This window comes from Oreochromis niloticus, linkage group LG10 (assembly GCF_001858045.2).
Source record: "Oreochromis niloticus isolate F11D_XX linkage group LG10, O_niloticus_UMD_NMBU, whole genome shotgun sequence".
Taxonomy (NCBI): Eukaryota; Metazoa; Chordata; class Actinopteri; order Cichliformes; family Cichlidae; genus Oreochromis; species Oreochromis niloticus.
The window spans coordinates 9,715,113-9,739,022 of record NC_031975.2 but is presented as its reverse complement, the minus strand read 5'-3'; the positions used below and the strand labels follow the sequence as shown (position 1 = coordinate 9,739,022).

The window sequence follows — 23,910 nt, the reverse complement described above, 5'->3', positions numbered from 1 at the left end:
ATCAAACCAAAGTAATAAATTACAGATCTATTCAGCTGAGTATAAAAGTTAATGTTAACAGTACCAAATTCATGGAACACATAACATGTGGAATAAAAACTGTCTCTGGCCTGAAATTGATAAAAACAAGGGTGTAAACCTTTATTGTTTTGATGGATAGAAGTGTGTGTTATACGAAACCATTTTAATGAAAAGAAAATCAATTCTGAATCAGTTCTATACACCATAACACTGTTGTTCTGCATTTACAGACAATAGAATAATAACATAAAAAAGCAAGCATAAAAACTGGGTGTACAAGAGTTGCACATAAGCAAAACACTTGTTCAGCACAGTAGAAACTTTTCACTTCTGAGTTATCAAATATCCCTTTTTTCATTCCAGTGAACAAAGTCATTAAGGAATCATCTCAGCCTTCATTTAACAAGCAGTTCCCATCCAGCCGGATGAAGGAGAGAAGCACCGTCGGCTAACCACTCACCGTTCATCCGGAGAGCTGCTGCAATTCCGACACCAGTGTGTGATCGGCTTTGTGAAACAGAGCAACGGTCGGGTTTTTGGAGAGGACAGGAAAAGTCCGAGGACCAGGACGAGACTCCGGTCATGATAGATGGCGAGCCAACCACGTTGAGGACAATTCACCCCGAAGAAGATACACACCCACACACTCATACATACGTTCCAATTACACTCACAAGGACCTTTGAAGTTGGCTGTTGTCAACATAACTTGAATTCCTAAAGGGCCCTAACGAGTACTTTTATTTTGTTTAAGTGTGCACACTATTTATTTATTTTATACTTTTTTCCTGTACAAATTGGACACAAATTTTTTACACTTTGTAACAATACAAGAGTGGCTACTCAAAAGTTTACACTGTCTCCAAGTCATTATTGCTGCTCAGTACTTTGGCTCCTCACGAATTTGGTGTCTTCTGATTCTGGCCAGGGTCTTATTACGAGCCCAAGTAGTTATTGTGCTGTAATTCACCTTTACGTCTCTAAAGTTGGTTACAGAAGTGGCGAGCCAGCCAGGAGCCATTTGATTTGAGCATCAATATTAAGGCAATGACCAGTATGGATTTCATATAAAAGTCTGGTGTCAAAATAGCTAATGCAGTTGTTGTCGCTGGGATAACACAGGTATCTGAAAAAGATGAACAGGTCATTGACTTTCTGAAACGGTATGGTAAAATTGGAAGAGTCCTTTTTGTTGATGATTCACTGTCCGACTTCTACCGAAACCTGATCGTTGAATATTCTAGCAGTTCAGCCTTAGAAGGTTTAGAACCTCGCTTACCGTACACGTACACAGCACAAGCTGACCCCAGCATTGTCTATGAAATTAAAACACTCAGTAGCATGTACACTACCAAGGTTGGGGGTAATGTTATGAAGACCTACCTACTTAGCTGAGCTCAAGGAGCTAGCTAAGCTGAGTGGCAAAGACTATGGTGAGGTGTTGAAGGAGATGATGTGTCAGATTGGGGAGGATGTTGAAGCTATGCGACCTACCACTGAAGAACCTTCCCCCACGTATGTCGAGACCACTGTCGTATCTCCGCCCGCTCCTAAAGAGCAACAGTGTCACACCTCACATTCAGATGTTACACCAAGTGATATTGGTGCCACTGATCATGTTCCCCTCACCAATGGGAGGAGAGCAGCGTCCCTTTCAGTAAGTGACTTGAACCCACCTGACATTCAGAAGGTCGTGGTAGAGCATATCGTACGAAGGCAAGATGTCCCACACATCCAGTCCCAGGTTAGACTCCGTTCCTTCTCCGGTAAGGTTCCCAGACCTAACAACGAAACTGATTATGACACGTGGTGCACACAAATTGAACTGCTCCAAAATGACCCCAGCATGTCACCCCTGCAAATATCCAGAAAGATCCATGAGAGCCTGCTCCCACCAGCAGCTGATCTAGTTAAGAGTTTACGGCCTGAGCACCACCTGCGACTTATTTGCAATAGTCTAGATCAGCTTTAGATTCAGCCTTTGGCACTGGAGAAGATGGGGAGGAGCTTTTTGCTCAATTCCTGAACACTGTTCAAGATCCAGGTGAGAAATCACCCACTTACCTTCACCAGCTACAGCTACAGCTAGCATTAAACAGAGCCACGAAGGGGGGGGAATCGCATGTGAAGAAGTGGACCAACATCTCCTTAAACAGTTCTGCAGGGGATGTTGGGACAACGCCCTACTCAGCGCCCTGCAACTTGAACAAAAGAAGAACAGCCCACCCCAATTCTCAGATCTCTTGTTAATGATTGGCTCTGAGGAAGATCGACAGCAAGCAAAAACTAGTCGTATGAGAAAACACATTGGCACCACAAAGCAGAGAACTCAGTTACAGTTCCCGGGTGCACATGTTTGTGAACCAGAGGAGAAACATGAGAGTAGCATCGCTGCTATTGAGGATCTGAGAAAGCAGGTGGCGAGTCTGCAAAGTCAACTAACTACATTCATGTCACAGAAAAAAACAAAGTTTGCTAACAGCAAGTATCTGCAGGGAAGCCGCACAGTAAGATGTCAAAGCCACATGATGTAGATGGACGTCTGCAAAGGCAGACTACAAAGAAACAAACATGCAGACCCAAGCCCTGGCTGTTTCAACTGCGGTGAAGATGGGCACATCGCCCCATGCTGTGTTGACCCTGCTAACCCCAACCTAGTGGCAGAGAAAAAGAAGCAATTGGAGGCAAAACAGCGCCAGTGGGAAGCACAAGATGGTTCAGACTCACCATTAAACGACTAGCAGTTCCTGTTGTGGGACAAACAGGAGCTGAGAAGAGTCAACAACGTCCCTCAGACGTAAACAATGAAGACAAAATCACAGCTGAGGTTAACAAAGTAAGTACCCCAGCAAAGAACGTCATAGCACAAGCATGTTCTGGCTTAAAACATTCAGAGCAGAAACAACCTTTCCAACTCCCTAAACAGTTGATTGGCACCAAGAGTACAGCTCAAGTGACTGTGAGAGGTGAAGAAGTCAACTGTCTTCTTGACTCAGGCTCCCAAGTTACCACCGTTCCTGAGTCATTTTACAAGCAGCACCTTTCAGAACAGAAGATCAAGCCACTACATGACCTCTTAGAAGTGGAAGGTGCTAATGGCCAGCTAGTGCCCTACTTTGGCTACATAGAAATGACCACAACTTTTCCAAAGGACTTTATAGATGTTCCAGTAGATGTAAACACACTTGCATTACAAGTCCCGGACACTTCACAATCCCTCGTGCTCATAGGCATGAACACCCTAGATGTACTGTTCAACATCTACTCAGAGATTGACTTAGCTGATCGTCAATCCCTTCCACATGGCTACAGAGTAGTCTTCAAAATCATTGAGTTGAGATGAAGGCAGACAAGTGACAACCATCAGGGGGTAGTGAAGCTACAAGGCAAGATGCCTCAAGTCATTCCAGCTGGTTCAACTGTAGTTGAAGAATCTTCAATAATAATCGCTTGTCCACTCTCAGACAGTACTCACACCTCTTCTGCCACTCATGCCTTTCCGCTCTCACACTCCAGTCCACAGGTCCAGGAAATCTACGCACAGAAGCAAGTGTTAACACTACACCAAGCAATCACAAAAGCAAACTTAGACTTAGCCGGGGTTTACAAACTCAGGGTGTTCAACGTTCCAGCAATGAGCTGCTGCAAGCTATAATCTTAAATAGCGGCCAGAGAAAACAGGAAGTAATTAGCGTTAGGCGCGTGGGCCAAAAGCGGGAGCCTAGTAACGAGTTCCACCTAGGCACAGAGGAGAGCGAGGGGGAGAGAGAGGTACGGAGAAACAACAAAAACAACACTGTGGCCCAACGTGAGCCAGCCGGAGAGACACGGGGACATGACACAGAAGAGTAAATTAAAGAAAAATTCACAAATGGCATTTGATTATAATGTATCTTTAATTATTAGTATGCTAAGATCTAGTGTAATAACTTTTATTTTTATCATTCAGATTCTGACATTGAGTAGATGAATAAATGAAATCAAAAAAAAAAATGTAAATTAGGTGTCAGTTAAATCTCAGATTTCATAGTTGAAACATGGTTCTGTGGGGCAGGTAGGGCTGTTTGTAGACTTGCTCATTAAGACCAGGTTGAACACTAGTAACTGTTAATTGTCGCCTACCTTTCGGCACATGGTGATTTTCCAACTATAACTAAGTAAATAAATACTGCAGGTTGGATATTTATTTGCGGGACATGTACCAGTTGTTGGATTTGGATTGCCCCTTTCACAGCGCAAAATTTTTGAACCAGAGCATTAAAATAAATCGCAAACGTACTGCTATGACTGTCAATTTATTTGGAAAGCGTAACGTCCTGTGCATCCACCCCCAGGTGGATGCAGAATTAGTGGCATGCAGTGGGAATGCAGAGAGTGTAATTTCCCCATGGGGATCAATAAAGTTTACATTATTAAAGACAAAAAACTCAAAATAAAAATTTAAGTAATTACACAGAGAGACAAGATACTAACACTCAACTAGACATAGAAAAACAGATTAGAGGCTCCAGTCAACTACAACACAAAGTTTAAAATATCAAGTTGTAAGAATTCTTCCCCTCAACCCCAGCCGGTCATGGCAGATGGCCACCCCTCCCTGAGCATGGTTCTGCCCAAGGTTTCTTCCTGTTAAAAGGGAGTTTTTCCTTCCCACTGTTGCCAAGTGTCTGCTGATTCGGGCAGAGGTTCCCAAAGTTGGGGGCCATTGCGGGGGGGGGAGCGGTATGAAGAAAAGAAAAGGAAAAAAAAAGAACCCTTGGACACCGCTAGCATAATGGAGATGTTTTTTGACGGGGCTCCCACACAAGCGCAAAGCAGAGGTTGAAGCATCGCCAAATATGTTTCCAAACCAACTTCCTTGATCATGATCAACCTGACAGCTATCCAAAAGTGTAGCCAAAATGTCTGTATCGCCCCCTGGTGTTTGACTGCGGTATATGTCATACCCCACCCACCACACCCAAACTTCATGTTAGCAGATGGGACAGGAGCAGCTAGAGTAGACATGCTAAGAGGAGAAAATCACAGTCAGAGTCAGCATGTAGTGGATTGTGGAAAAGATCTGATTGGCCAAGTTTTCATCATTCATCATTACAATGATCCCAAACACACTGCCAGTGTTCTAAAAGCATAGCTGGATAGGAAAAGACACAATGTATACTATCAGTTATGGATTGCCTCCCTGCAGGCCAGGCCCCAACATTACTGAAGCAGTGTGGGATTATCAGAGAACAGAAAAAAAAAGGCAAAAGACATCCAAAGAAGAGTTTTGAATGTTCTTCAGGAAACCTGGAGAACTATTCCTGACGACTACCTAAAGAAATGACAAGAAAGCTGCCTGCGAGAGCTCAGGCTGTGTTTAAGGATAAAAGCTGGTCACATTAAATTATTGACTTTCAAGCTCATTAGAATAGTACAAACTCTGTTTTTTTTCCCCTTATATCCTGTATTTATCTTTATGTTTTTTTAAGGGGTTGCTCATGACCTTTGGACATTACCATAACTATCAAAAGAACATCCTGGAGTGCCCTCCCTCTTTCTCTCAGCTCATTTCAGCACAGATTTTCACAGGACCACCAGGGGGAGCAACGTGTACTGATAGAGAACTCCTATTCCTGAGAGTTGAGAGCACTGATGTGGCTGATTCATGTCAGTGTTACGGTACAGTGATGCAGAATGAAGTCACAGCTCACACAGAGTCTGGGAAAGGCAAGCGTCAGTGTTTTTGTCCCGTGCCTGATATTATCATCATTTTACCATGTGACAGTTTGCCATGAAAACATTATGATGCCATATCTAAAAGATTATTTTGAGTTACTGCAGTTGCAGGAAGCTGGTGTTAAAGCAGAGCTGCAAACAGAGACGGACACAAGGTGAGAGTGTTTTGATAACTTTTATTTTACTAAAAAAAAAAAAAAAAAAAAAGGGGGAAAGTTCACATTAACATTTAGCCTCAATATTACAGTATATTGAAATTCTTCTCAAAGGAAGTAAAATACAACATTTTTATTTTCTTTTAACCTTATATTAAAAATATCAAATAGTACTCATCTAGCAGTGCTTGCAGTATTTTAAGATATGCTGCAGGCTTGATAGCAGAAAGGTTGGCTTTATACAGAGCAGTTATGTATTTATTTACTTTTTTTCTTTGCTTTGCAGAGACAACCTACCTTTTTGTTATCTGGCCTAGTTTGATTGACAAGCTGAACATGCAATGAGGGCAACTACACAAAATCATCCTACAGATTATACCGGTGCAGTAAGACACTTGGAACAGGCTTGCAATGCAACAACAAAAAACAAACAAACCAAAAAAGCTAAATGTTCCATTCGTTGTGTTCTCTCCAAACAACCGTCATGTCACAGGGTGCCCTCTCACCTCTACAAAGTGATCTGAAATGAATTCTGGGTGTATTTTCAGTACAGCTTACCAACCATGGACATGGCGAATAAGAAAAGTAGACTAAAAAATAACATCACTACCTGAATAAACTTCAAAAAACACACTCCTTAGAGCATTTCTCTAGTTGCACAGAACTGTACAGGCACACGTATTATATATATTTAAAATAAATAGGACTAATTTGGCCGAGACTCAGTGAGGAGGGCACTTCTCTCTTGCTTGTCAGTACAGAGAGAGGGAAAAGAAAAATACCAGCCATTTACTGGAACGGCCGTTTTCTATAATTCTTGTGTTCCCTTAAACACGCAAGTACACACACACACGTCATGTACATCCACACTGTCATTCAGACACATTGGCCTCCTCCTACCACACACACACACACACACACACACACACACACACACACACACAGAGAAAGCCCGGGGAAGGAAACAAAAATCAGGTGCTAAACATTATTCCAAAACATGTAAATGCCTTTATTTGTGGAATGCCTCTGACCAGGAAAACAAAAACAGAAAGTAGAGTTTGAGTCGACTGGTTTTTCAAATCATCAAACCAGAACTTGGCAAAGGGATGACAACACCCCACACGCCGAGGCATGATCCTGTGCCACTGCGCCAGGCTGTGGCTTCCAGACCCTTGTCCCCTCCCATTTTCCCCACAGTGGTCCCATAACTCCCTGTCTTCTTGCCAGTGGGAAGCAGCTGGGCTCTCCTCACGTTTACAGGACACGACACATGACTATTAAGACGCCCCGGAAATCTCCTTCACGTGCCTGGCTCCATCTCCTCACAGGACTGGGTGTGGTAGGGTGGGGTGGATGTGGGGTTTAAATGGAAGGGAGATGTGGAAGGGAGGGCTGGGGGTGGGGGATTGGGGGGCTGTACAGTTGAGACGAGCTGCCTGCTGTGGGCGAGGGAGAGCTGAGGCAGGATTACTGAGTGCTGGGGACCAATGTTTGTATGGAGTCTCTCTCTCTCACTCTTTCGTCTCCAGGTGAAGCCCTGTGGGAGGTGGCCGGGGATTAAACATCAGTGGAGAAGTAGAGCGTGTTTCGCTTCAGCTCAGCATAGGAGATGGGAGGATGCTGCAGGTAGTAGAGCAGCACCTGGACCTAAGAGAGGAGGAAAACAAGGCTGTATGAGTACAGCTGCTGCTGGAACAATTTGCACTTGGATGAGGGTGAAAATGATCATTCTGGATTTTGTGACAGACACATTACAACCCACATATTTTTTAAAATATGGAAGCAGATATGGCTCATGAGCAGGCTGCTGTGATGTGCTTTGCTTTAAAATATCTCTGAATTTTCCTTTATTTTTTACTGCACAGGGCAGACAACTTGCTGCTGACTTAAAAATGAGTAAGAAAAGGTTGTGGCAGTAAGCCATGGACAGAAAGTCACCTTTGACCATTATTAAAAAGAAAAGCAGCTTCACAAACATAGATGAATCAATCAATCTAATGTTCTTCCTCTCTCTGCTCCACAAATTCCCCTTAATCTCCGCTTTAATAACCAGTTTTATCATAAGGGCACGTGTGGTTAATGCTGTCGCAGCTCATCAGGAAAATCACCTCCTAGTGAGATTGTTACCACTTTGCTAGGTGGAGGGTCTCTAATTAAAAAAACAAAACAAAAAATACAAAAGAATCCATCACTAATTCACCCAGATTATACTTAGATTACATTGAGGATGAAGCACTGGCCTCATCTCTCTGACATGTTGTATTCTTAATGCAGTAAACATTTAGACTTTAAATAAGCCTCAGTGCAAACACTGGGCTTCACTGTAATGGACAGATGGGACCGTGCATGTGCACTCTGCCCCCATTTATGATGATTTACTCTGGATGTTGTTTATTCTGCCAAGCGGAGCTATTTGTGAACAGGAAACACATCTCTTTGCAGAGATGAATGGATAGCCTGCAGTCTAAATACAGCTGGGGTGGGGTGGGGTGGGTGGGGGGCAGTGACATTGGTCACTGGGTGATGTGGGAGTGAAATTCATCTGGAGATCACATGCAGCAGCTGTGATACGCATATACGCACCAATTTAACATCGACTACTTGTACCTGCTAGGCCAATCGATTTTTTTTTATCTCAGTTAACAAAGTGCAGCTTTGTATTCAACTTTTAAAAACATCCATGCACCTGTGCCATGACGTCATGTGACCAGATGTCAGAGGCGGAGGTGATGTGCTGTCCCTTCGCGCTCTCTGACTCTGAGGGCCTGAGCAGAGTGGGGCCGAACACGGTGGCCAGGTTATGAAGGGACATCTTGTTGATGGGCTCCTTCTCAGCCACCCTGCAGGAACAACAACCAACAGGCACCGTTAGATTCTCTGTGATAAGCTTAGTCTTATGTATGAAAGTGACTGGAACAGGTTAAACATTTTTGTAAAGAAAGAAGCGAATAAGTACGATTAAAGAATAACAAAAAGTGTGTGTATTTGTGTGTCTGTGTACCGTTTGAGGTGCTCCAGCAGCGTGAGGAAGGTCATGATGTTGGGCTCAGGCAGCGAGCGCAGGAGGTGCATCATGCAGTTCTCCTTGGCTGCTGGGTCTGAGAGAGCTGTGAGAGGGGGAGGAAGAAGATGTCAGATCCAATTATGGCAAAACGGCTTTCTAACAGTCCTCGTCTTCTCCAGTTGGTCAACTGTAACTCACTTTGGCAAAAATCTAAACACACACTCTTCCTGGAATGAATGTAAGAGCTCAAAGGTCGCACCTATGCCCTCCATGAAGGCGGGGTAGAGGCGGTCGGTGAGGAGAGGCTCCGGCAGCTCCCTGAAGTACAGCTTCAGCGTTCCTGCAATGGCGTTGATGTCCATGTCGCTCAGCATCACCAGGATATCTTTGGTATCTGCAAGTCAGACACAAACACTCATCACATTATTCGAGTTTTACACTTGATCTCTGCTTCCTCCGTCTCCAGGACTGAGGCGATCTCTTAACGACCCCGCATGCATTGGTGTTTGACTTTTGTTTGTCACATCAGAGTGGATACTAGGCCCTGCTCAGTCACATCTCAGCGAAGTAAAAGCAGCTGTGACCACAAAGACTCTTATGCAACGGGAGACCTTGAACACGATACAGCTGCTGCTCCTCATCTGTCCTGGATTGCCTGACTGTCAGTTTTCACTAATCCATCTTCTAGAGTGCTAAAGCAAAAACCTGGCTGCAGCAATTTCTCTACATCTAAAAGCAGCATAAGGTGCTACGTTTTTAGGAAATTGCTGAGAACAAATGGGGTATGCTGGGCTTGTAATGCGGGGGCAGCCGGTTTTGTGTTAAACCTATTGCCTTACTGACTCTCACATGACCCAAGTTCAGGACACATACAATAAAAGCCAAATGATGATTTGTTTTGCTGTGTGGATCATTTTAGAATGTTTGCCAGGAACATCTGTAACCTGGTTGTTCATACGTGATTCCTGCTAAACAGAGTGAGCGAATGAATTGCTGTGCTGGAAAACAGAGTGAGCCCTGCAGAGTGTCCTCATACAGTCTGTCTGCAGTTTCCTGTCAGTTTCAGCTGTTTGCTGCAGTGAGACCAGTGTTTTTGACAATGTGCAGAGTGCACTGGGCGCCTCACAGACTTTTAAAAGCAAAGTGCAAGAACACAGACAGATGACTCATGTATTCTGCTGAAAATCAGTATAAGCCATCACTGATACTGAACTATTGTTCTTGTGTCTCCATCTGACCAGCTTCAGAGGAATGTTTTTTTCTTTGTTAAGCCACTTCACACCAATCTGTGAATCACTCAAGCATAAAAAAGGCATCTAACTCAGGGGATGAACCAGTGTTGTGTCTACACATAACAGACAACTTAGCAAAGAGTTTATTTTATCTTTGGATCTTTAGGTACTTTGTTGCTAGCATCATTTGGCAAAACACAATTTGCCCCCATTTCTTTAGTCAACCCATTTACTGTTCACTAAAGCTTCATCAGAAATGGTCTAAGTGGAAGGATGACTGTTGCTGAGGTAGGCCAGATTACACAAGAACTGAACTGAAAGTCAGCAGCAACATCTTTAGGACGATGCAATACTATCAGTCATAGACTGGCCTCCCTAGATTGTGGATCTCAACATTACTGAAGCAATGTGGGATCATCTTGTCAGAGAACATCCATCTTTGAGTGTCCTTCAAGAAGCCTCTTCCTACTATTCCTGGGGACTTCTTAGAGAAATTACAAAAAGGCTTCTTAAAGTAAGAAAGTTCAGGCTCACATGAAGAATAAAGGTGGTCATAACAAATATTGACTTTTAAGTTTCAGAATCGTACAAACTCTGTATTTAGCTGCATCTTTGCCTCTCAATAAATTATTGCTATTTGGAATTTTCCTAAAGCAAAAGAAATGAGTTGTGACTCATGACTCTTGCACAGTAGTGTATAAATGTAGATGTCATTGCACATATTCTGCATCACAGAATCACGTCTACTGCATTGCAAAGAGAAAGAACAATAAACAATATTCTCGTGCAGTAAAGATGACGGGAGGAAGAGCGTGCCACACAGAGACAGTGAATGGAGTCTTACTGGTATCAAATGCTGATTTGAGGGCCTGGATATCAGTGGCCACCCCTGAGATCCTGTAGATTCCCACTTCATCGATCCCCCTCTTCTCCACCTCCTCAATGCACTGACGGACTATGTAAGGCACCTTGGAGCGCTCGCGCCTGTGGACATACACAGCAGTTATTTTCTGATGACGGGACTGAGCTTGCACATCTTCATCACAGGCGCCATGAAAACAGTCGTTTCTTTTCATGAGTGGGAACTTTTCTCATCATCTCACATATACATCAATGAATGCCTATTCATGAAACTTGCAATGTCTCATTCTATCATTTAGACACATGAGCTCTGAGCCCTTTTCAGTCTCAACAACAGGAGCAAGCTTACTTAGTAACAACGTTGATTTTGACTCCAAACACGCCACTCTGTTTTTTGGACGGCGTTCTCTTCAAGCTGAGGTCTCGACTTGTAAACTTCATGGAGAATTCCACTTTAATCTGAGGAGGAACAAACAAGATTAAGAAGGGAAAACTGAAACTCTGGGATTGTTACAAGCCACTGTGTGTGCGAGCGACTGACATCTTTAAGCTAATCGTTTTAATATATGGAGAGAGAAAAAAACCTAAAAGAAAATGACAATTTGTGGAAAAAAGTTTATGGTAAAAAAAAATAAAAAAATCAAGATTTCCTTTGTATATATTTAGTTATTCTATTCAAAATTCTGTCTGTACAAATCTCCGACCTTGAAGGCTTTATTTACTGGACTAGTCCAAGCTAAAAGTCCCTCTCAGATACTTACCCCATTCATCTCTATGACATCCATGTGCCAGTTCTTGGACTGCACTGTCTGAGGATCCAGCTGAAAGACACAACACAGACAGAAACATGGTTGTTAACATTTTTGAGAAGCCTAAATAAGGACATGACTAAATTCATACTGGGATTTTCCCAGGAAGAGAAAAATTGCTTAATCACATCATCAGTGAGCAGTCGCTCCACATTTCTCGACACAACACACAGAGAGGAAGAAAAAAAAAAAAGCCTGGCAACACTACCTATACATTTCCTCGAAACCTAATTCCAGCGTACCCACGGTGGGTGTTGTGACCAAACTGGACTTTACCACCAGGGAAATTCTTTTCCCACATAAATCCCCAGGAATGTTTGTACTTGTAGGACGGAAATAGAGTCTGCTTTTATGCTTTTGTCTGTCTCTAAATAAAACCTGAGAAAGCCTTAAATTTCCATTCTAAGACAGAAAGTGGTGAAGTAAAAGTGAACGTCCTCGTGTGTTTGACAGAGAAATGCCGATTGAACCTCTTTACATTTCACTACAGAAGAATCCCAGTGATGTACGCAGTAAGACATTCAAGTATGATCTGACACCTTTGGGTTTTTGTAGCTACAGAGAATTAAAACATAATTAAAACAACTGAAAAATATCTCCAAAATTATAACCACATGGTTTTAGTGGAGGAGGAAAAAATAAGGAAACTGGAGACATGAAACATGACTGCACTACCCGAAGCCCAGGTAAAGTAATGTTTGTAACTCCAGGCTCTAACGTAGATGCTGGACGATAAACTGAAGGCAGCAACAACTTTTTCGCTTCTGCTGCCCTTGTATGCCCTCAGCAGTCTCTCAGGCATCGAACGAGGGCTCCAGATTGGCTGAGACACTTCTCCTCGTTCACCGCACATATTCTCAAAGCGTGGCTCTCACGTCTCTCAGTGAGACAGCACAGATAGCTTGTTGTTGTTTTAAGTCTCCTGGAGTCTGCGCCCGCTGTGCGAGGCCACAACAGCTAATGCCTTTTTTATACACTGTTTCAGCATCTGCACTACACAGTTATGTCATCGCAACCCTGCACAGCGATGTGCTCAACGTAGAGGAAAATTACTCTTGCTGGGTGAGCGCAGGGGTAGCACACTCCTCTTATTGTCGGCATTAAAAGTTTTTAGTGAGTGTATTTCATTACCTCGTAAAAAGGCCATTTGGCACCGGTTTCACGCATTCCTATTATCGCTAAAGCCTGTTTTCCCAGCAGTGTTTGGGCTTCAGACGAGGGACAGGTAATCACTGCAATCGGGGCTTTACACAGCAACTGCCGAGAAGGGAACCGGGCAAAGATCCAAGGCTCACTGATGACGCCTCTTTAAGCCCCCCTGAAGTAAACTAATTGAAAAAAATAAAAATAAATATCCTACCCATTTCCTCCTTATTACTCTGCTAATTTCTAAAAATCCTGATTAAAAATGAATGTACTCAAATAGGGTTGTAAAAACAAAGCGGGTCCATTACAGCCATTTGTACACTCAGTGACCCTGTCCAAGCCTGTATCCACAACTGGGCCGTTTATTAAAAAAAATAGCTGAGAGGAACTTGCTCCCCCACTCGCCTGCTTCCCTGAGAAATGAGTTTGAGAGGAGGCCTGCATGAAGCAAGCTTTCATTTAGTTTATAGTAAGTATTTCATTCAGAATAAAGCACAAAATGTCAGCAGGAGGGATTGTACTGCAAGACGCGGTTTGTGACTTAGCAGAGGATGAGTTCAGTCAGCTGGTCTAACAGCAGAGGGAGGATTTAAGGTTTTATTCCGAGTGACAGCTCACAGTCAGGGAACCTTCAGGAAGATGGCAGGAGGTAACAGAGCTGAGAGTTGATATGAGAGACATAAAGAAGAAAAAAGAAGTTTGCTTTACTAGTTAAACTCTGAAGATCTGAATGTGACCACAGCAGAACACGACACTAATAAGACATACACTACACAGGATACATTTTAAAACCTTTCTTCTGGTTGTTCTTTACTGTGCATAAAGACTTTTTAAGGATCAGTAGAAGAGCACAGCTTCATTCCTGCCCACACCAATGAAAAATACAACGACCAATTTCCTTCTCTCAGGAATGCATGAGGCAGATTTGGAGCACATAAACATCTAGTATGTGGGCACATGTCAAGGAAGAGATAAAAGTCAGAAGCTGTCAGACATTCTCCGGCTTACATGGTTCTGAGGAGAAGCACAAAAACAGCTGAAAACACAAATTTGTTCACATTCCAGCTGGAGTACACACATACTGCTTCTTTTTTTTTTGTTGTTGCAGAGTACACGATGTGCGCTTGTTTTGAGGACAGAGCAATTGACCCGGCTTTTATATGGGAGCAAGTGTGCGCACAGAGTATGAGGTACAGCCGGTTTACTTCCATCCGGCCGTATATGTGCACGTCCCACTAACCCTGTACTCTGTGTGCTTAAACACACTAACCCTCATTTATCTGCTCTCCTGCATGTTTGAGCGTATTGAAATGAACATAACAGGAAGCATGTGGCTGCCATGTGATACAGTCCATTTGCAGAAACCTACAGAAAAGTCACGGTTGATTTGAGTATCCTTTTTCCTGCATGTTACTGGACTCTAAGTCAGTCATGCAGAATACAGGTTTTGGTATCATGACTAAGAGTCTTCAAATAAAGAAGCAGGCATACATGAGCCGGGACGTACATGCAGTCTGAGCAGAGTACAGGCTGTGCTCTACTCAGACTGATCTACAAGACCAAAGCTGATAAGTCATTCTTTTGTGCTACTAAATGGTTTCTTTTACACCGACAGGGCAGAATGTGGTTATCAGTCACACAGTATTACTCAAACTTGTACTCTGGATCTCAGTTTTAAATTTCAAGAAAAAAAAACTTGTTCCCGCCCGGTTTCGAACCGGGGACCTTTCGCGTGTTAGGCGAACGTGATAACCACTACACTACGGGAACTAACTGAGAGCCCTCCCCCCTCCTTTCTGCATATATAAGCCCGCCCTCCACCCTGCTGTGGATCTGAGACTGACAGCAACAACACATGGGTAATCAAGGGTCTGCATCCCCTGTGGAGCTGTTTACATTTGCGACACAGCAAAGCTGCACAAGCCTCAACACATGCAGCGCTACAAAGAATCTTGATGCATCGGTGTACATCATGCACGATGTTCTCTGTGCACAGGGATCCCTCTTTGCATCCTCCACGGGAACGCTCTACAATGAAAGCATTTTCATCTGACAAGCGTGACCGATGCAGGTCTGTGAAAGAACAGTTGTTTGCAAAACTATTAAGTTTCAGTTAAGTGCAAAAAGAAAATCTTGCACAGACATGTGCAAATTTGTCACCAATATGAAGATTTAGTATCACATGCTGCTCAGATTTAGTACAACTAAAGAGCGGTGTTTGGACACTTGTTTGTTTTGGGTGATTATAAATTTATGTAAAAGCAAGAGCTGAATAATGCAGACCAAAGAAAAGAAAAACAGCAGGAGAAGACTGAACCAAACATTCAGGTACAAAGTGATGTGTAAAGCCAAAATAATGAAATCTCTATAGACTTAATTAGCTTATTGTTGCTGTGCTTGGAGAGGTAATGCGTGCTGGCGACAACACCGCAAAAAGCATAACTTGATCTTTTGATATGCTAAATTAATGAATCGCTGTTTAATTTGTCCTTTGTGTTTCATCACATTTTTTCACCACTGCTTCTCTGCCTGATTAAATATTCATTCAGCTGCAGAAAGCTTTTTATTAGTCCTTTAATTAGAACTGCGCGGCTCCTTGGATTTAGCAGGATTACAGGAACCGTGTGCACAGTGACTGAACCTTTATTTCATTTTTTTTTCTTTTTAATTTCCAGCTAACACATCCTGCAGCAGAAAATTTGCTACTGCTCCATAAGCAACAGCACTATTTTTGGATTCATGAACCATAATGTTTATATGACTCTTTACTCAACAGCTGCTGATGTCAACGAGGCCATGGGAGGTCTTTGACTCGGTTGCCATGTTGCCTTCTGCCCTCTCTTCCTAGTTTGGGCCAATCGGCAGGGATTTTCAGCCGAATGAGAGTTGTGATTTGCAGACTAGTCTTTTATCTCTGCCAGCAGTGTGTGATTCTCATCCAGCGCCTGTAAGCAGCGACACACAGATGAGTACTACACTTACACAACACCATCCTTGCCTGCAGCAGAGCGGAGCACTGATACTGAAATGCAGGAAAAAAAAAGGGGTGAAATATTTCTTTAATATTCAGAGTCAAAAACAAACACCTCCTTTATTTTCCTTAAAATACCCTTATGAGCTGTTTTTTGTGATTTCTTCATTGTGCTGCAGCATGAACGAGCTCAGGAAAAGACTGAAATCTCTTCAAATTCACGTGATTTCAGGAACTAACTTTGTTATTGACCAGTGTCATCTCTCTTTTCCACATGGAGGAGAGACACAGTCAAAGACTACTTTGTTTGATTGTCGTTCGCTTTGACAATTTATCATTTAAACGCACCGTTCCCACCGTCCACAGTCTGTAAACTGTAGCCATGGCAACTAAACTCCCAGCTAATGTGAAAAAACTGGAGTAAGATTCAACTGAGCAACTATGCGAGTTTGTTTTCCTGATTATTTAGTAACTTTTCATCGCATCACTTTTGCTGCTCAGGCTCACAGCATGTGCTTTCTGTTTACCAGCAGTGACAAATAAACTTTTAGTGACCATATGTTTATAGATACCTGCATGTGAGGGGCAAAAGTAAAGTGCACTACACTACTGTGATTAATAGCACATCCCCAAAATCTTACTCTGTAATTAGATGATTAATGCCTTTGTGTCACTGTAAGGAGATTAAAGGCTATTTGCATGCTGCCTGCTGCACAGCCAGAAGCAAGGGGTCACTGTGGGCATCAACCTGAGAATGCTTTACTGACCTGCCACTCCCCTCCTGGAGCCCATTAACCAATCACAGATCTTGCACACAGGGGGGGATGAATTGGGGCCAATAAAGGGCTATGCCCTCCGGTGGAGACAGGAGGAGATTTATGTGGCCTATATAAAAAGGCCATTAGGGGACTAGATGGCATTTTAGGCGCACAGAAAGGATGAAACGCTAATATCTCGTCTGCACTAATCAACATACTAAAATGGAGAGTATAATTTCCATATGGGGGCTGATATGCTGCAAGGGTAAGAGGTAGGATGAGCGAATGGGAGGGAAGATGATAATGGTCGGATGTTATTCTCCTCAATGGCTTAGTCTGCATTGTTCTCTGCACTAAGCTGGCTAAAAGTCCACAAAAAGGAAGGAAAAACAGAACACGGGCCAAAGCTATAACCCCACATCACAGCATCAAGGCTATTTGCTCCTTTGTCGCAACACATCAAATATATTGTGTCTAGTTCTACACCAATTAGCGTTTTCCAGCCAGCTTCCCATCTCATCACACTGTGTCTTAATTAGGCGCTGCTTCAGGCTCACGTAGAGAGCACAATTCCCTGGTGTACTTCCGTGCCCTCACCTATCCTTTACATCGACATGCCTCTAAACACCCGGTAAATAACATGATGCATACCACAGATGCAGAGACAGAAACAAGAAGCAGTATGCCCTGAAGTCTGCTTTTCCTGCCCCCAACAATTATGATTCAAATTTCTAAACGCATATCTGCATGATTTAATTTTAAAAGCATGCACAACAGAGTATTTCAGTTACACACACACACTGCTTAACCAAAAACTAAGAATGAACCCTTTACAGAAAACAGAACTATTCAAAAAATCCATGCGTGCCTCTGCTGTGTTATGGTTTTAGATAATATCAGCGGATAGTTAAACATCATCGAGAGCAATCACCAGCATGTTGCAATGAAACCCATGAAAGAAAGGGGGGGGGGACTGTAGAAAGACTGATAGGATCGAAAGGCAACCAAGCTTAGAAAAATGACAACACGAGCTCACTCAAGAAAAAAGAAAGAAAAAGTGACATTCAGTGAACCAAGAAAGAATTAAAGGATGAACCTTACAGAGCAGATGGGTGAACAGGGATTTCGGCACGGTGTGAGTGCAGGGTGGCAAGATACCAAAAAAAACTTATTGCCAAAGCTGAGAAATTTGGACAGCAGTGAGACAAAAGGACTTCCTCCTCCGGTGCCTTGACATTAACACGGTGGTACCTGTGTACAGAGCAATAAGGAAGGAATCAATATATGTATGTAATCACTGTTTTATCCTGCTCAGAATAAAAGAGTGGACAGCTTTCCTCAGGCTCGTGCTGAATAATGGAAAACATGAAGCAAAGGTCAGCCTAAATCTGACTCTTTGTTATGAACACGATTATTATGCACACAAATTACAGCTCAAAACGCTGTTGATGCTGAAGAAGAGGAGGGCTGTGCAAGAACGTGGTCACCCCCTCCAGATAAATAAATACCTAAAAATTCCTCAGCTTATGTCTGCATTACTCCGTTTCAGCTGTGTGTGCAGAGCTGTGCACCGAATCACAGAACTTGTGCTGCTCTGACAAATGAGTCACAAACCAGAAACTGCATTTAAACTACGTTGCAACACCACGAAAGGCCAGTTGCAGACACTACAAAGAAAGGGATAATAACTGGCTGCATACCAAAACGACATCACGCAAACATTCCAGATGTATATGGAGTAATATGACACTTAATAAACAGAAGAAAAAAAAAATCGTTGCTTTAAATGCCAAGGAGGCGTCATTATCACAAATGAACAGCAGAGGGAGCCATTCTGATCGTCAATCATCAGCATGATATAGCTGCCTTTTAGTCATCACTAGTAGCTTTTTAAAAAAAGAAGAAAAAAAGGCTTGTGGATATGAAGACTGATGGAGGGGAGAGGGCAGGGAGCAGGAAATTATTATTTCATATTAAACAGAGTGCTTTTAGAGCGATCGTGAATTCCTATCTTAATTAAATCGTTGCACAGTCCCGTTTCATGTCTGTAACATTTTGTCAAATATTAACATCTTCCCACAAGTTATTCACAAGTGAGTGTAACCGATCCTGCATCAAACTCCAGTGCAATTCAGGATTAATCAAGGATATTAAATACTTTTTAAAGCTCAAATATTAAAGTTAGTAATAAAGATGCAGATTCTATCAGGGTAAAAAAAGGGAAATAAACCCATATCCTTATTTCTGGGTCACAGTTAAGCCATCACTATCATCACTAGCTACATTCAGTCATCTGACCTTTCAGAATAGAACAATAGTCAACTCTGCACAGAAATAAAGACACCCATTAAGAGAGCACACGCACACAGAAAGGGATGAACGGAGGATAAAAGAGAGGGAGAACCAACAGATGGAAGTGACACAGTGATAAATAGAGGATGGAAAAGATTAAAGAGCAAAACCACAGCTTGTGTGTGTGTGTGTGTGTGTGTGTGTGTGTGTGTGTGTGTGTGTGTGTGTGTGTGTGTGTGTGTGTGTGTGTGTGTGTGTGTGTGTGTGTGTGTGTGTGTGTGTGTATACATATGTCAACCAGAAACCTTTTGTCTGAGCAGCTTGCTGCGGACGCGGCCCCATAGCTTGGCCCCGGTGTTGCTGTGCCTCTTGTGCACAGGGGTCTGTGGCTGGCTGGACAGATTGTGCTGATTCTGGTCCACGCAGCAGTGCTGCTCCAGACGCTCACACACCGAGTTCAAGTTTACATCCGATACCAAGATCTCCGTCATGCCAAAGCCTGTGAATTCCTCTCCCACCGAAACACAGGTGGAGGAAGCACACCGCTGACGATGAAGAGGATGGGAGTACGGATCCCCACGGAAGCTCTTAGTGATCAGTGAGTCAGTGAGTCGCTTCAGCAATCAAGTTTCAGAAAAAGACTCCGAAATTCACTTCAAAAGAGGAATGCGTGATGAGTAGGAGGAGGAGAAAGATGCTGCCATGGTGTGCTTGATAAGCCTGATAGTAGGTCCACGCTGATGCCCCTCTCTGTGAGTTCGCTCCACAGTCAGCTGCCAGCATCTCCTCAGTGTGCGATCTGACTTCCACAACAGCAAGCACACATACAGAGCGACTGAGCGAGAGAGAGAGCAAGAGAGAGAGCGCGAGAAGAGGGAGGGAGATGGGGGGTGAATGGGCTCCTGCTGTCAGTGAGCAGCTCTGCTTCTCCAGATGTTGATGGACACACCTCCAAAGAGAGAGGAGGGAGGGGAGGAGGGCACAATAAACAGTCAATGAGAAATGAGGGGGGAGAGAGGGTGAGAGAGAGAGAGAGATGGAGGGAGAGAGGGAAGGCTAAATGCTGGACTCAGTTTTGTTCAGTGCTTTGACCCCTTGTCAACCTTTCCCAGAGCCGGCCAGGATGCTCAGGAAGTGAGTAAACACAGAACTGTGACGATGAGAAAGAGGCAGTGAAAGCATGAAACACAGACAGGTAATATCTGCTTCGCCAAAAACATGACTTGAAACACACAGGCAGGCCTCTAAGAAGCTCTAAAGGCTCCTATATTGTCATATCCTTTTAAAATCTGACAAGAAATATCTTTCCTCTCTCCTCCTCTTCTCTGTGCCTCCCTCTGCAGATGACTTCTCCTCCCGCATTCTTACAGTTCTCCAATTTCCACCGTCTACTCTTTGCGAATGCGTGCGTCATTTTTCCACTACAATGCTCCACGCTTTTCACCGCGCCTGTATGCTGACATTGGAAAGTCACTCAAAGACATCCACACGCAGGCTCACACCCCGGGAGACACGGCCAGCGAATCTCCATGTTTATTCAACAGGACAGCCGGAGCTGGCTGCTCTTAAGAGAAGGATTCCTCTGTATAATGGATCGATATGGGGCAAGGGAGCCTGTGTATGCCTGTCAAACTCCATCTCCATCCACCGTGTCCCATCCCATTTGAATTAGAGGGGGGTGGAGGGATGTGGGGTTCTGCTGGTGGAAAAGGTTACAGACATGAGGCTGCATTTTAAAACCTCCAGACTGGTAAGACGCACTGTCTACTGGGCTGAAATGTCTTTGTGATTCAGAGACGGTATCTGCTGATAAGCAGCCTACTGCCTGCTGATTGTACAATGATTCATAAAGAAATTGGGAAAAGACGAGAGGCGCAAATTGCACAGTTTCATTGATCTACTACAATGATGGCAAACATGAAATAATTATAATTTAGTTACCTTCTGCTAAAGCGGCAGATTTTTTTTTGTTTGCTGTTTTCGCCTCATTTTGTAGCAACAAATTGGACTCATCCCGTCATCACGAGACGTCTCCGCTAACAGCAGACAGTCTGATACCATAGTGTAAAAACATGTGGGTTAGACTGTGTTCTGTGGCAATGATAAAACACTAAGGTGCGAGCAGGATGGCCAGCATGTCTCACTGTGTGACCGAAAGTGTAGTACAGAGATGCTGGTGGTGGAAGAGACCTCAGTCAACCCTCGCCACAGACTATTTTTAACTCTCAGAATTCGTAACTATGAAGCATACATGCTCTATGCGTCATATCTTGGAAGGAATGTCTGGGAAAACCATGTTTTTAAAATGGGAGAGAAAAAAAAAACCCCACAGGGCGACAGGAAATCTTTTTGGGCAACGCACTGAAAGAAAGAATCGTACTGTAGCTTGTTCGATTGATTTCTGCTATCACAGCATCCAGAAAAGAAAAATAAAGACTAAAACAAACAGAAAAAAACTACAATCAGCAAGTGTCATCATATGTGATTGGAGCTTTAAAATTAGTACAAGCAGCAGAGGCCAAGATACCCTGTCTGCAGTCTAGTCCTAAAATGATTTCACATCGTCATTATGAAACAATTCTAAATCTTTCATTAGAACCTTGTGGCTCGATTTCTTACTACTTTCAGATCATACACCTGCAGTCTGGTTCATGGTGAAAGCTTCAAGTTTCGAGCTCAAGGCAAGAAAGCTTTTCACACTTTGGAAAATCCCCCCCAGAGCTGCTTTCACAGGCCGAGCGGCACCGATCCTCGCTCGCACGATCAGTCAAGTGCGTCTTTAGTCGTCCCACTTCAATACAAGATGAGACAAAAAGACAAATTCCTATCATTTCCAATTGAAACCCAATATGAGGACACCTGATTGCTTCCTTTTACTGGCTTACAGTCACAAAACATGAAGCATTAACAGTAAAAGCAAACAGATATTCATAAATGAAGCCTGCTGCAAACTTTGTAATTGAAAAGGTTGTCCAATCTCAGATTTCAGATTCCAGATTTCATTCATGCTTGAAAATAACCGAATGTGAAGAAAAGTTACTTTTAATCCATGATTAAAATTTTGCTTTAGTTTTTTAGGTTATTTTTTGGTGGGGGGGGGGTAATAGAGGATTAATGGTCTATTAATGGTCTGTGTCCATGTCTGCAGAGTATAATCACGGTAAGTGAGGGGCAGCCAATTAGAAGGAAGGTGGTTTTTAAGGAGGGGCTTTTAAAGAGACAGGAGCTAAAACTATTTAGCTCAGTCTAATATTAAATAATATGGTGACAGAAATTAGTATAACAGGCCCAAATAAGCCCTACTTTCTTTCTTGGTGCCATAAAACCACAGCTTATGGCTGCAAGCAAAATTTAGCTTCATGTGTTGTGATATTAATTAGTGTGATCATCATCCAGCTTGCAGGCGTCACTTAGACAATGCTGTTCAGGAACCATTTCACACTTTATGGATGGCGCTATCTGCTTTCCAGTCATGTCTCGTCTTCACTTTGCAAATTTTTGACCTTTGGCTTCCCTTTGAAGTGTCAAAAAGCCCCAAAGTCAAAAGATACTGACAGCAGAGGAGTAGAGTAACAGCAGGTGTTCATGCAACCTATGTCGACTGCTTCACAGCCCATCACGTCAAATACATTCATGCAGCGAGCTCACACACGCACACAGAGTTGCCAGTGTTGCACTCTCTCTTGTGTTGGCTCATAAGTTATTTATGCCTGCACACTATATGCAGACATGTTAGCGCAGAATACCTGTGGGTTTACACAACTCGGCACACATCAAAAACTCCAAGCAGTTCTGCACACAGACCGCCTCCACTCACTCCAAAACTCAAACCGACTCCATACGTGGCATTTAAATGCAAAAATAATAACAGGCTGTCGATGTACCAGAATAATATTTTTCTCAATCATGTCAAAAGCAAAACTATTCGTTTCTGTGGTTTTATTGCTCGGTTTTGCTGTGCACAAGAACAGTGGAATAATGGATCCCAATTTTCCCTAAAAACACACACACAAAAAACAGGACCTTGCATAGATAGATACGTACTGTAGAGATAAATTAACTGCATGAGATGAATTGTGTGGGGCTTTGAGATTGGGAAACTTGGGAATGATAACAAGACGAAAGATGCATTCAGAGGAGGAGGAGGAGGAGGGCGCCCAATGGGGAGATAAGATTACGAATTCTTGTGAGAAGAGTAGAAAATGTAAAAGTACATGAAAGAAAAGACATGAGTAATTAGCAAAAGCCTCAATGCTAAAATAAATGTGTTTTTTATGTGAGGTTACTGTGGGGGATATGTTTGCCTTAATACTGCTGACACTCAGTCAGAGGTTCAGCACACACTTTTATTTAAAATGATCTTAATTTAATACCATTTGGCTACCACATGAAAAGGTGAAAAAGCAGAAGGTTAAGTCCTGAGTGCTTGTGCTCTGACATCATGGCCAGCCCTGACTCTTAATTATAGATGTGCTGGGTGGCACGGCCCCTCGTAAAGCTGCTCCACATGAACAGACGAGGGAGGGGGCTGCTGAACGAGGCCCTCATTTACAAACTCCACCTAGTTGTGTAGTTGCTGCCTGACAAGCACTGCGATTCTGTTGACTGTGCGATTCTAGGGCCTCCAGTGCTGCGGCCTTCAGCAAACCTCTGCCAATCACACACACCTTCAGAAGCCAGAGACAAATTAATGATCAATCGCACGGCTGAGCCGCTCTGACATGAATATGGAGCAGCTCTGAATCCATGCCTGCCTAATGAACGCGGGGTGGTCAGTCTGTCAGTCTGCTGTTTTAGCAGGTTTAGTGTGTGCTGTGTGTAATAAGCTCCTGCTGAAGTCTACGAAACATGTTACAGCTGCTGCAGAAATCTACCTTTAAATTCCAGCAGGAGCTGGAAAAATCACGATTTTCTATTGGAGATGTGGAGCAGTTTGCTTTTGGC

At 43.2% G+C, this 23,910-nt stretch overlaps 1 protein-coding gene and 1 non-coding gene across 10 annotated transcripts in view; both read right to left on the bottom strand.

Annotated features, from left to right (window-relative positions):
- Window positions 1-6,353: 6,353 nt before the first annotated feature.
- abr (ABR activator of RhoGEF and GTPase) overlaps window positions 6,354-23,910 on the bottom strand; it is a 117,152-nt gene continuing 99,595 nt past the window's right edge. For 8 of the 9 annotated variants that reach the window (XM_003450432.5, XM_005471965.4, XM_025911006.1 and 5 more), the window contains 7 exons: window positions 11,752-11,811; window positions 11,340-11,449; window positions 10,974-11,113; window positions 9,157-9,291; window positions 8,895-9,000; window positions 8,580-8,733; window positions 6,354-7,540 (listed from right to left, as the gene is read on the bottom strand). In XM_003450432.5, the coding sequence (XP_003450480.1) occupies window positions 7,451-7,540; window positions 8,580-8,733; window positions 8,895-9,000; window positions 9,157-9,291; window positions 10,974-11,113; window positions 11,340-11,449; window positions 11,752-11,811 (795 nt within the window). In that variant the 3' untranslated portion in view covers window positions 6,354-7,450. Of the gene's footprint in view, window positions 7,541-8,579; window positions 8,734-8,894; window positions 9,001-9,156; window positions 9,292-10,973; window positions 11,114-11,339; window positions 11,450-11,751; window positions 11,812-19,271; window positions 19,866-23,910 lie in introns of those variants that run through there. The other variant, XM_013274554.3, reaches the window with a different exon arrangement.
- Window positions 14,643-14,715, bottom strand: trnav-aac (transfer RNA valine (anticodon AAC)). Its single transcript has one exon. It is a non-coding gene; the product is annotated as a tRNA-Val (tRNA).